General features: G+C 42.9%; 1 protein-coding gene across 2 annotated transcripts in view; it reads left to right on the forward strand.

Annotated features, from left to right (window-relative positions):
* xrcc5 (X-ray repair complementing defective repair in Chinese hamster cells 5) overlaps positions 1-13,848 on the forward strand; it is a 127,969-nt gene that overhangs the window by 69,476 nt on the left and 44,645 nt on the right. For both annotated transcript variants that reach the window (XM_059967447.1, XM_059967448.1), the window contains exons 9-11: positions 1,782-1,894; positions 6,343-6,405; positions 13,611-13,748. In XM_059967447.1, the coding sequence (XP_059823430.1) occupies positions 1,782-1,894; positions 6,343-6,405; positions 13,611-13,748 (314 nt within the window). The remainder of the gene's footprint in view (positions 1-1,781; positions 1,895-6,342; positions 6,406-13,610; positions 13,749-13,848) is intronic.

The following is a 13,848-nucleotide window of genomic DNA, read 5'->3' on the forward strand; positions in this document are numbered from 1 at the left end:
CAGATATAATAAGCCCCCCAGCTGCGGCATTTGACTTCCAGTCGAACCACACGCATTTTCCCACACTTTCCCAGAACTGGCAGCGGTCACTTCGAGGTAATTGCGCCTGACAGTTCTAACAAAGTCACCAGCCCGCCTACTCAAACTTTCAACCCGTCCCTGTCGCTTTCCCTCAGCCAAGTACTGCCACTCACCCAACAACTGAGGGGTCCGCTCCGCCCACGCCTCCGCCCCTTTAGGGCTGGACATTATTCCAATAACCGGGCAGAACTCACCACTGCTGAAACATCCCAACCTGTCACTCCTCAATCTCCAAACAGTACGGACAACCCATGGTCCCACCACCATTTCGTCAGCCAACAGCAACCACCCCACCCAACACACACGCAGCGATAACCAGCAATCGCACACCCACAAAGGCACACCAGCTCTTCGCCGCAGACACAATTTAAAGAGGGTGATCACACAGCTTCCACAGAAATCAACCCCGGACGAGCACCCCACAATGTAACCCCCTGGGTCGCCTCAGGCTCGCTCAGCTCGTTCTCGTCTAGGGGGAGCAGCCTTCGGCCCCGCCAAACTGGGTAATCAGCTGGTGTGGATGCTGTGTGATGTCCCCGCCTCGCCCAAAAACAGACAGTACACCATATGCGATTAAATGAGTACAATTTATAAAGGTTACTATAACTAAGTGATTAATAACGATACAGTATATATGAAGAGAAAATTAAAGAAAAGGCGCCAAACTTATCAAAGTCCAAACCACTTCGTGCACAACCGTTGGAGCTCAATTACTGAAGTCTTCTGGCCACCATTCGATCCCCTCCGAACTCCTCGACTCGCAGCTCAGGACCCTCCAAACTCCTCGACTCTCCAAACAGCTCAAGACCCTCCGAGTGGTCAACCAAGCACATCTAGCTTCATCCCCCCCCCCCTCCTCGGAGAATCTCCTGCCTCGGACCCCCCTTTGGGGTCCGATCCTCGCCCAGCTTAGAGAATTGCGTCCTCTCTCTCGATCCCCTCGCGCCGATCTCCCCAAAAGCCCGTCAACAAAAGCGTACAGACTCAGAAGAAAGAACATTAATCCCCGTTTGGTTTACAAAGGAATACCATTCTCGTTATCAGTAAATTAGCATTCCTGCTAGTTAACAAAAGGAAACCCTTTCCCAACAGTAACAAAGAAAAAAAAGAAACCCCCTTTACAGAGGTAAACAAAATTATGATGGCTATAGATAGGGTCAATGCAAGCAGGCTCTATCCACACAGGTTGGGTGCAACTAGAGCTAGGGGTCCGGTGTTCAGGGTGAAAGATGAAATGTTTAAGGGGAACATGGGGGTGTTTCTTAACTCAGAGGGTGGAGCGAGCTGCCAGTGGAAGTCGAGGATGAGGGTTTGATTGCAACATTTAAGCAAAATTTGGGTAAGTATGTGGATAGATGGTTTATGGAGTGCTATCGTCCAGGTGCAGTTTGATGGAATGATACAGAATATTAGTTTGGCATGGAATGGCTGGCCAAGTGGCCTGTTTCTGTGCTGTATGACTCTGCTGTTGAAGGGAGCAGGCAGGGCTTGAGGGGTTTAGAGCACATGTGCAGAATATTAGTTAACATCATGGTAGGAACGGTCATCGCAGGCCAAAGGGCCTATTTTGTTCTATGTTCTTCAGTGTTCTCAGTTCTAAAGTTCATGTAAGTATGTCGATTGCTGTTGTCAATACATTTTGTTCCCCCGGGAAAAATTCAGTCAAGATAGTCAGCTGAGAGTTTTGTTTTATTTTGCAGGGTTCCGTTATGGTAGTGACATTATTCCATTCTCTCAAGTGGATCAGGAGTACATGAAGTACAAAACAGATGGGAAGTGTTTTAGCGTCCTTGGATTTACCAAGTCAGTGCAAGTAGGTGTTGTTCTGAATGTTTGTGTAACCTGGTCTTTGCAATCCCAGTGGCCCACTGGTTATGCTCCACTGTAATTCTGCTCAAACTCATTATTGTGGGCACAGAAAATCACCCTGTATTCAGCATAACCAATCTGGTACTTGCCTCTTAAGGCACTGTTCTCTTCATATCCTCTACATTCAGAGCCGTGAGTTTGCAAGTGCTTGGTCTTGCAATGCCTCTGCAACAGCAAATTGAAACTGGTTTATTATTGTCACATGTAACATATTGTTACAGTAAAAAGCTTGTCTTGCATATCATCTGTACAGATCAGATAATTACATAGATCATTGAGGTAGAACAAGCTAAAATAATAAAAGAATGCAGAAGGAAATGCAAAAGCCATAGTGAAAGTGCAGTCGACTGTAAGGTGCAAATCATATTGATGTAGATGGTGAGATTAAAAGTCTACCATCTTGTACCAGAGGACTGCGAGAGTGTCCTGTCTGACTGCTTCATTATGCGATACAGAAGCTGCAAAGTATTGTACTACAAGACCCTACAGACAAAGGTAAAACCACTGGAAGGATCATCAGGGTCTCCCTCCTCCCTTTTGAACTTGATTAGTGAGACTTGGCCAGACAGGATTCTCTCGACGGTGTTGCTTAAGGAATTTGTTGGCAAGGGAGCAAGGAACCTGCCCATCTCAATCTCCTCAGAAAGTGTAGACCAGGGGTTGGCAGAACCGGCCCGCGAGCAGATATTGGGATACTATGCTTATGCAGCTCGCGAGTGATTTTTTTCCTTATTCTGAGTGTTTCAAGCGACCACACTGATGGACATGCATGATGTCTTGTTACACTAGCCCCAGGTTCTGTTTTGTTCCAAACCAAACACTGGTATATACGAATGACGGCAAGGCAGACTACCTTATTAATATGTATTAGATACTCTCCGTGCACGCGCAGGTTTTTAGATGAGATCAGTCAAATTTGTAAACAGAAACAGTGTCACTGTGTTTTAACACGAAATCCACGCTAAATATCCAGATATTTACATGTGCTGCAATACTTGTTGAATAACTCGCTTTTTGAAATAAAATCGAAGAAAACATTTCCAGTGACAATTTTTGCAGGAAGGTAGACACTGAGTGCCGAAGTTTCCAAGACACTTGGATACTAATGGACTTTAAGCACAAAGTATACTGCAGATGCTGTGGTCAAATCAACACATACAAACAAACTGGATGAACTCAGCAGGTCGGGCAGCATCCGTGGAAACGAGCAGTCAGCGTCTCGGCCCGAAACGTTGACTGCTCATTTCCACGGATGCTGTTATGGACTTTGTTGTGAAGTCAATGAATCTGACTCTATCTTGTGGATTGAATCATCACCAGTTTCAGCAGTTTTTGTTGGATACGGAGGCAAAATATGAGGACCTGGCTTAATTCTGCAATGTATGCTGGCTTAGCCAAGGGTCAATGCTGGAAAGAGTATTTGCATTACATGAAGAGGTGGCAATATTCCTTGAAAGCAAAAATGAGGGTGCTTCACTTTTTCGTGATCCTGATTGGCTTGCAACCTTGGCATTTCTTGTAGACATTACATCTCATTTAAATAATTTGAATTTACAACTTCAAGGGAAAAAAAAATCAGCTGATACATGAGATGTATGGTCATATTGTGGCCTTTGAAAGAAAGCTACAATTGTGGGTGTACCAGCTTCAAAAAGGAAATTGTGCACATTTTCCCACTTTTCTAAAAAGTAAAGCACAAGATCCAGGCATTTTTGTGAATATGGTCCAAGAATTCAGAAAAGAGTTTTCATTTTGTTTTGCTGATTTTCGCTTGCATACAAATGAGTTCAGGCTGTTTGCTACTCCATTTGATGTGGAAGTGGACACTGCATCAGAAATTTTTCAAATGGAATTGATTGAGATGCAGTGTGATGACATATTGAGATGGAAATTTCATTCTGAAGATGTGTCAGTGCTTGACTTCTATAGAAAATATATTCATCCAAGTGGGAAGTATCCTAACTTAGTGGACCATGCAAAAATGACGGCATCATTGTTCGGCAGCACTTATCTGTGTGAGCAATTATTTTCAAAAATGAAGCACACGAAGAACCATTTGAGAACAAGCTTGACTGATGCTCATCTGGATAATGTCTTGCTCTTGGCATCAACAAGTCTGACACACAATATTGAGAAGCTTTCAAGCAACAAACAGCATCAATTTATCGACTGTTTGCATTAAAATTTTCTTTTTTATTATACTTAATTTACCACCATTCAATGGATCATGTTCATATGTTTAAAGATTCTTTGTGTCCTTTTAATAGATTCAAAAGATGCCTTGATTGAAATAAATTGCAACTAAACTGAATTATTTGATTATTAATTGGCATCCTTGGCTAAGCACAGATGATTTTCTAGCATGCGTTATTCATTAATTTGAGGCAAAACATAACTAGATGTATTTAAATGGATAATTCCCATATTTCAAGTTTTTTATGGCATTTATCTGGCCTACCATCTGCTCATTAATACGCGATGCGGCCCACAGAGGCAAAAAGGTTGCCGACCCCTGGAGTAGACACTGCAGTGCCGCCTTGACTGATGAGGGGGTGTTGTAGCCCCAGGTTAGATCTTCCAGCCCCACAGCTTTGCATGGGTTTACTCTACCTAGGATCCTCCACCTTGGCTGTGGCCTGACAGAGTGCCTGTTCATCAAAGAGAGGGAGCTTTCCTCAATGTTACATCAATTTTACGTCAAATTGCGCATAGAGAAATGCAAGCAGGCCTTTACCACTGAAATTAGGTGAGACTACAACTAGAGGTCATGGTTTAAAAGTGAAAGATGAAATGTTTAAGGGAACCTAAGGGGAAACTTCTTCACTCAGAGGGTGGTAAGAGTGTGAAAAAGCTGCCAGAGGAACTGGTGTTTGTCGATTCAGTTACAACATTAATGAGAATTTTGGATGAGTACATGGATGGGAAGGGTGAGGAGACCGGTGGTCCAGGTAAATGTCAATGGCACTAGGCAGAGTTATTGTTCGGCTTGGACTGGAAGGATCAAAGGGCCTGTTTTGGTGCTATGTTGCTATTAGACTATGAACTTCTGACTCTAAAGGCTGATTTATACTTCTGCGTATAGGCTACGCCATAGGCCTGATTTATACTTCTGCGTAGGCTCTACGCCGTAACGAGCATGCGTTGGTGTGCGCCAAAATGCTAGTTGGCAGTGAAGTTTCTGTGCCACTGTGTTGAGTTTCTTCATGCAAGACATGGACGAGGAAATGCATTTCAAACATTTTCGCATGTTGGCAGGTATAGTTGACGATTTGGTGTACGGACATGGCGGAGAAGAAGCAACCGGAAATGTGTAGGAGGAAATGCGATGCTACCAAGCGGACCAATCACAGTTGTTGTGGTCTGCGTCACCACGACGCATGAGTTACTTTTTTGGGGAGGTGCATGTCACCCTGCGGTGTAGGGTACACAGTACCTATGGTGTAGGTGCGACGCAGAAGTATAAGTCAGCCTTAAGTATGATCTAGCCAGAGTTTTGTAGAGTTGTAAATTACTTTTTGTCTCTTGAACTCAGTCCCCTGACTGATCAAGAACAACACACCATACACCTTCTTAAACATCCTATTAACCTGTGCAGCAACTTGAGGGTTCTAGGACATGTATCCCAAGATCTCTGTTTCTCCACACTGCTAAATATCCTGCCATTAACACTGTATTCTGCCTCCAAATTCAGCTTTCCAAAGTGAATCACTTCACACTTATCCAATTGAGCTCCATCTGTCACTTCTCATTACAGCTCTATATTTATCAATGTTCTGTTTTAACCTCCAACAACCTTCTATACTATTCACAATGCCACCAACCATCTTGTCGTCTGCAGATTTACTAACCCACCCTAATAATTCCTCATTCAAGTATATAAAAATCATAAAGAGCAAGAGTCTCAGAGTGGAACACCACTACTCACTGACCAGAGACGACCCCATTACACCTTGAGACTTCACTATGGTGTAATCCCTGATGCCACCCAGGCCTCTAGGTAGAGTATGCTCCATCTACTATCACCCTATACCTTCTATAGACAAGATGTTTATGAATCCACACAGCCAATTTACCTAGATCTCATGCCTCCTGGTTTTATGATTGAGCCAACCCTGAGGAACCTTGTCAAATGCCTTGGGAGTGAAGTGATACTGGAGTAGGTTAAAAGATTGGCACAACATAGTGGGCCAAATGGCCTGTACTATGCTGTAGTGATAATGTTCTAGAAGGCATTTTATTTTATCTAAAGTAAGATAATTTAATGAATAATTAGGAAGGCTTTATTGCACCCCGGCAGAAAATTATTTGATTTTAATTGCCTGTGATGTTGTTTTGTAACAGTTACGCCTTAACTAGGTAAATATCACTGTTCTGGGTTTCCTTGAATTACAGATCTTGCAGAATTATTATGCTGGACGACAGGTACTGAAGGTCTTTGCTGCAAAAGATGACGAGGTGAGGAACACATAAGTCATTGCAATCAGCAGTTCAGCTTCAATCTGTTTTCTTGGGCATGGTCCTATGATATTTCTCCTAGACTTGGAGTCACTTTTTGCTATGTCTTTAGGGGTTGGTAATGCCTCTTGTGCCAAGATCTCTGATGTGCTTTTAATGTGATTAAAATACCTTTGTTAAGGGAAGCTGCATTTTTTCTTTGAATCATCTAGCAACCAATTCAGGGAGAATGACATATTCTGAAGAGGGGGTCATTGACGTGAAATGATGGTGCCGTTTCTCTTCTCACAGATGATGACAGACTTCCTGTGTATTTCCAGAACTTAGTGTGTTTTTGTTTCCAATTTCCAACATTTTTAATCCACTTTAGAATGACCTGGCTCTTTTTTTTTGCAGTAATTGCAGTTGGAGTGGTGCCAGGGAGTTGGTACCCACTTGGAGTTGTGCAGTAAATGCAGCTAGTGGTGTCAGGGAGATAGATCCCAGTTGGAGTGATGCCAGGTATATAGAACCCAACTGGATAGTACCTAGTTGGATTGGTGCCAGGGAGATAGGACCCAGTTGGAGTTGTGCCAGGATGATAGTACCTAAATGGATAGTATCCACTTGGAGTGGTGCCAGGATAATAGTACCCAGTTGTAGTGATGCAGTAGATACATCTGGTGTATGGTGCCAGGGAGATAGTACCCATCTGGAACGTAACCACTTGGAGTGGTGCCATAATGATAGTACCCAGTTGTTGTGATGCTAGAGAGATACTGTCCAGGATTTCCATGGCTGTATATCATTCTTATTTTACTGATGGTACTCCAGAGTTTCAAATTGCAAAATAGTCTAAATTCTATGTAAATTTCAGTAGATTGGAAAACACCAAATAACTTTTCAAGAAAGAGAGAGGAAAAAGTTGTATTAAATGAATAATACATTGTTGACATTGACGTAGAGGGGCAAACAGGCTGCTTTTCTGCTTTATGACAAGGAACCAGGTATCACACACAAAGTGCTGGAGGAACCCAGCAGACCAGGCAGCATCTATGCAAAAATGGTAGTTGATGGTTCAGACCAAGATCTTTCATCAGGACTGGAGAAGAAAAGATGAGGAGTCAGAGTTAGAAAGTGGAAGGGGGGGGGGAGGGAGGAAGGAACACGAGGTGATAGGTAAAACCAGGAAGGGGGGGGTGAAGTAAAAAGCTGGGAAGTTGATTGGTGAAAGAGATACAGGGCTGGAGAAGTGGGGATCTGATAAGAGAGGACTGGAGGCCATGGGAGAAAGAAAAGGGGGAGGAGCACTAGAGGGGCGTGATGGGCAGGTAAGGAGATGAGGTGAGAGAGGGAAGGGGGAATGCGGAATGGTGGGGGGTGGGGCATTACTGGAAGTTTGAGAAATCAAAGTTCATGCCATCAGGTTGGAGGCTACCCAGATGGAATACAAGGTGTTGCTCATCCAACCTGAGTATGGCCTCACATGACAGTAGAGGAGGCCATGGACTGACATGTCGGAATGGGAATAGGAAGTGGAATTAAAATACCTCCTTCCTTCCACGGCCTTCTGTCCTCTCCTATCAGATATCCCCTTCTCCAGCCCTGTATCTCTTTCACCAATCAAATTCCCAGCTCTTTACTTCACTCCCCCCCCCACCCCAGTTTCCCTTATTACCTTGTGGTTCTTCCTCCCTTCCACCACTTTCTTACTCCTCATCTTTCTTTCTCCAGTCCTGATGAAGGGTCTCGGCCCGAAACGTCGACTACACACTTTTCCATTGATGCTGCCTGGTTTGCTGAGTTCTTCCAGCATTTTGTGTGTGTTGCTTGGATTTCCAGCATCTGCAGATATTCTCTTGTATATGAAGGAACCAGGTATGCTGATAGCACTAAACTAGGCAGATTGTGAGTTTGGAGATTGATGTAAGGGCCTTTAGGAGGAAAAATAAACAAGCTGTGTGGAAGAGAACATGGCAAATAGACCATGGAATGGGAATTGAAATTGGCTTATTGTTGGCACATTTATGAGATATAGAGAAAAACTGTCTTGCATACTGTCAATACAGACCAGATCATTACACAAGTGCATTGCGGTAAAATAATAACAATGCAGAATACAGTGTAACAGCTCCAGAGAAAGTACAGTGCAGTCAAACAAAAAGTGCAAGATCGTAAGAGGTACAGTGTGAGGTCAAAATTCCAAGTTGGGTAGCCAAGGAGAGAATAGGACCATTTTAGACTAAAGGGGACATTTATGCCTGGAGCCAGAGGATCTGGGCGAGGCACTAACCTAGTATTTTGCATCAGTATTCACCAAAGGACATAGAGGAGAATGAGATAATTGTGGAGTGTAACCATAAGCCACAGGAGCAGATTTCGTCTCTTACCCCATCGAGTCTGCTCCACCATTCCATCATGGCTGATACATTATTCCTCTCAACACCATTCTCCCATCTGCTGCCCTTAACCTTTGACACCCTGACTATTCAAGAACCTATGAACCTTTGCATTAAATATACCGGATGACTTGACCCCCGCAACTGTCTGTAGCAATGAATTCCACAGATTCATCACCCTCTAGCTAAATAACGTCCTCATCCTTGTTCTAAATGAACATCCCTACATTCTGAGACAGTGCCCTCTAGTCCTGGTCTCCCCCACTATAGGAAACACCCTCTTCATATCCACTCTATCTAGGCCTTCCAATATTTGATAGGATTCCATGAGATCCCACCTCATTCTTCTGAACTCTAATGAGTACTGGCCCAGAGGCATCAAACATTGCTCATACATTAACTCTTTAATTTCTGGACTCGTGCTTGTGAACCTCCTCTGGACCCTCTCCAATCCCAGCACATGGTTCCTTAGATAATGGGCAGAACTGCTCACAATACTCCAAGTGCAGTCTGACCAACACCATATAAAGTCTCAGCAACAGGCCGACTGGTGGTGCAATGGCATGAACACCGGACTCCAGGACGAAAGCTCCCGAGTTCGAATCCAAGTCGGGCCACTCCCGAGCACGCTTTCCATCCGTGCCGGGTTGAGCATTGAGCTAGCCACTTGGCCTTGTAAAAAGTACAAGGGTCGAGTCAGGAACACTCATATCATGACCCGGTTAATCCGAAAGGAGACTGATCTTGACACCACACTCCAGACAAGAATGGCTGACTGTCTGGTGCAACACGCTAAAAAAAAGCAATACCTCCTTGCTCCTATATTTTAGTCCTCAGGGTGAATGTTAGCGTACCATTTGCCTTCCTTACCACCAACTCAACCAGCAAATTAACCTTTGGAAATCCTGCAGAAGAATTCCCAAGTCACTTTGCACCTCTGATTTTTGAATTGTCTCCCCATTTAGAAAATAGTCCACATTGTTATTCTTTCTGTCAAAGTGCAAGACCATGCAGTTCCTTACACAATATTCCATCTGCCACTTCTTTGCCCAGTCCCCCAATCTGTCCTTCTGCAGACACCCTGCTTCCTCAACACTACCTGCACCTCCAACTATCTTCATATCTTTGCAAGCTTGGCTATAAAGCCATGAATTCTTTCAACCAAATCATCGACATAAACCATGAAAGAAAGTAGTCCAAAACTGACCTCTGCAGAATACCACTAGTCACTGGCAGCCAACCACTAAAAGCCCCTTTTATTCCCACTTTTTGCCTTTTGCCAGTCAGCCAGTCTTCTATCCATGCTAGTATCTTTCTTGTAATACCATAGGCGCATATCTCATTAAGCGGCCTTATGTGCGGCACCTTGTCAGATATCTTCTGAAAATCCAAGCAAACAGCATCTACTGACTTTCCTTTGTCTATCCCACCTGTTATTTCTTCAAAGAATTCCAACAAATTTGTCAGTCAGGAATTCCCTTCAAGGAAACCATGCTACCTATTTTATCCTATTTTACCTATTTTATCACATGCCTCCAAGTACCCCGAAACAGCATCCTTAACAATGGACTCCAACATTTTCCCAACCACTGATGTCAGGCTAACTGGCCTATCATTTCTTTCTTATGCTTTCCCCCTTTCTTAAAGATTGGAGTAGTAACATTTGCAATTTTCCAGTCCTCGGGAATCATTCCAGAATCTCGTGATTCTTGAACGATGATCGCTAATGTCTCCACAATCTCTTCAGCTACCTCTTTTAGAACTCTGGCATATAGTCCATCTGGTCCAGGTGTCTTACCAAGCTTCAGAATTTTCAGCTTCCCAAACATCTTCTCCAAATGGCAACTGCACTCACTTCTGTCCTCTGACCCTCTTGAATTTCTGGCATACAGCTAGTGCCTTCCACAGTGAAGACTGTCATAAAATACTTATTAAGTTTGTCTGCTATTTCTTTGTTCCCCATTATACCACTGCAGTATCATTTTCCAGTGGTCTGATATCCACTCTTGCCATTGTTACTCTCTATACGTCTGAAAAAACCTTTGGTATCCTCTTTTATATTTTTGGCTAGTTTATCTTTATATTTCATCTTTTCTCTCCTTATGATGTTTTTAGTTCCCTTTTGTTGGTTTTTAAAAGCTTCCTATTTCTCTAACACCCCATTAATTTTTGCTATATTATATGCCTTCACCTTTTCCTTTTATGCTGTCCTTGGCTTTCCTTGTCAGCGATGGTTGCATCATCCTTTCTTTAGAATACTTCTTTGTCTTGGAACTATACCTATCCTGCACATTCCAAAATGCCTCCAGAAATACCCACCATTGATGTCAGCCATCATTCCTGCAAGTGTCCCCTTTCAATTAGTTTTGGCCAGCTTCTCTCTCATGCCTCTGTAATTTCCTTTACTCCACTGTAATACTGATACATTGGATTTTATCTGCTCCCAATCAAACTGTGGGGTGAATGCTATCATATTATGATCACTTCCTCTTCAGGGTTCCTTTAACTTAAGCTCCCAAATCAAATCTGGTTTATTACACAATACCCAACCCTGAATTGCCTTTCCCTGAGTAGGCTCAACCACAAGCTACTCTAAAAATCCATCTTATAGGGATTCAATAAATTTCCTCTCTTTGGATCCAGCACCAACTCTATTTTCCCCAATCTACCTGTGTATTGAAATCCCTCATGACTATCCTAGCAATGCTCCTTTTGGATGCCTTTTCTATCTCCCATTGTAATTTGTTCCCCACATCCTCGCTACTGTCTGGAGGCCAGTGTAATAACACCCTTTATACCCTTTGAGTTTCTTAACACTACCCACGAGGATTCTACATTTTGCAATCCTATGTCACATCTTTCTAAGAAATTGGTATCACTTTTTACCATAAGAGTTGCCTTATTCCTCTGCTTACCAGCCTGTTCTTTTGAAGCAAAGTATATCCTTGGATGTTTAGCCAACAACTGTGGGATCTTCTTTCAGCCACAACTCAGTGATGCCCACAGCATCATTCTTGCCCATCTCTAACTGCGCTACAAGATCATCTACCTTATTCTGTATACTGTCTGCATTCAAATGTAACATTTCAATCCTGTATTCATCATCCTTTTCAATTTTGCTTCCCTGTACTGTTCACGTGAGATTACACCGAGGGGGTCATGCATCGTTTTGTCCTCTTGGAAGAAAGGGTGTAGTTGACACAACAAAATTGCAGGTTAGACTGGTTTTAGGGCTGGCAGTTTGTCAGAAGAGGAGAAATTGAGCAGTCTTGGACAGTATTCCTTTGAGTTTAGAAGAATATGAGACCATCTTACTGAAAAGTTTAACTGTACAGTTTGTGATTTTTATAAATGATTTGAATGAGACAGTGGAAGGGTTTGTTAATAAGTTTGCAGATGACACAAAGGCTGGTAGTGTTGTGGACAATGTAGAAAGTTGTCTTACGTTACAACAGGACATTGATTGGATGCAGAGCTGGGCTGAGAAGAGGGAGCTGGAGTTCAGTATGGAAAAGTGTGAAGTGATTCATTTTGAAAGGTCAAACTTAAAGGCAAAATACAAGGTTAATGGCAACATTCTTAACCGTGTGGAGGAACAGGTGGATCTTGGGTTAAGAGATCCCTCAAAGTTGCAGTGCAAGTTGTTAGGGTGATCATGAAAGTGCAATGTGTGTTGGCCTTCATTAATCGGGAGACTGAATTCAACTTGGAGTATTGTGTTCAGTTCAGGTCATCTCATTATCAGAAGGATGTGGAAGCTTTGGAGAGGAGATTTACTAGGATACCGCCTGGACTAGAGGGCATGCCTTATGAGGATAGTTTTAGTGAACTGGGGCTTTTTTCTTTCAGACGTGACTTCATAGAGCTTTACAAGATGAGCAGAAGCATAGATCGAGATAAGAGGCCAGAGACTTTTTCTCTGGCCAGAAATGGCTAAGGGAACATAATTTTAAGGTGGTTGAAGGGGATGTCAGAGGTAGATTTTTACCCAGAGAGTGGTAAGTCATTTGAAAGTGTCAGGGGTGATAGTAAAGGCAGGAACATTAAGGGCATTTATAAGATTCTTAGATAGGTATGTAAATGGAATGGAAATGGATTGCTGTGTGGGAAGGAACATAAAACATAGCAGCATAGTACAGACCCTTTGGCCCATGATGTTGTGTCAACCCTTTAACCTACTTTGAGATAAATCTAACACTTCCCTCTTACTAGGGTTAGATTGACCTTGGATAGATTAAAAGGTCAGCACGACATTGTGGGACGAAGGGGCTGTACTTTGCTGTAGTGTTTCATTAATTTCTGGAACTATATTTCCCCTGGACTGAGTACTGCAGAACAAGGGGTTGTGTAGTTTGTAAATGGGAGGGGGGATATTGTTTGGCTTGGAAACAAAGAAATTTGTTTTCACTCAGAGGAGGGAGAACCTTTGAAAGTTTCTTCCTGGAGTGTTTTGGAAGCCCAGTTATTCAGTTCATTCAAAACAGATCAATAGTCTTTTAGATACTAAGGAAATCAAGGAAAAGGGTATTGCTTTCTGTGACTGAATAATTGTCAAAATCCTTGCACCCTATATTATGCCCTGTCCTTATCAGAACTTACTGCATCAAAAACCTTCTTTTAAGTTAGTCATGCGAGGCTTGTCCTTATCAAAGCCATGCTGACGTCCCTTTGATTAACCTGTCTCTCTCAATATTGTTTGTCATCCCAGATTGACTGTACTATTGTAACTGCCTTTCCCTTCTCCTTTAATAAACATGACAGCAATTTAGCATTTCTAGAGTTCTGTAGTGTTGACCATTGGAGTGCATCTTGTTTTTGTTCCCCCAGCATGCTGCGGTGGCTTTGTCAGCACTGATTCATTCATTGGAAGAGCTGGAAATGGTGGCAATAGTTCGTTATGTTTACGACCGGAGATCACACCCACAAATTGGAGTGGCCTTTCCTTTGATTAAAAACAAATATGAGGTAATAGGCTTGGCATGACATAAATGGGGATGACATGAAGGTGAAGAGGAAATGATTAAGTGAAGACATTTTTAAGGCTACAGCAGAAATGCTGTAAATA

Source organism: Hypanus sabinus, chromosome 4 (assembly GCF_030144855.1).
Source record: "Hypanus sabinus isolate sHypSab1 chromosome 4, sHypSab1.hap1, whole genome shotgun sequence".
Classification (NCBI taxonomy): domain Eukaryota; kingdom Metazoa; phylum Chordata; class Chondrichthyes; order Myliobatiformes; family Dasyatidae; genus Hypanus; species Hypanus sabinus.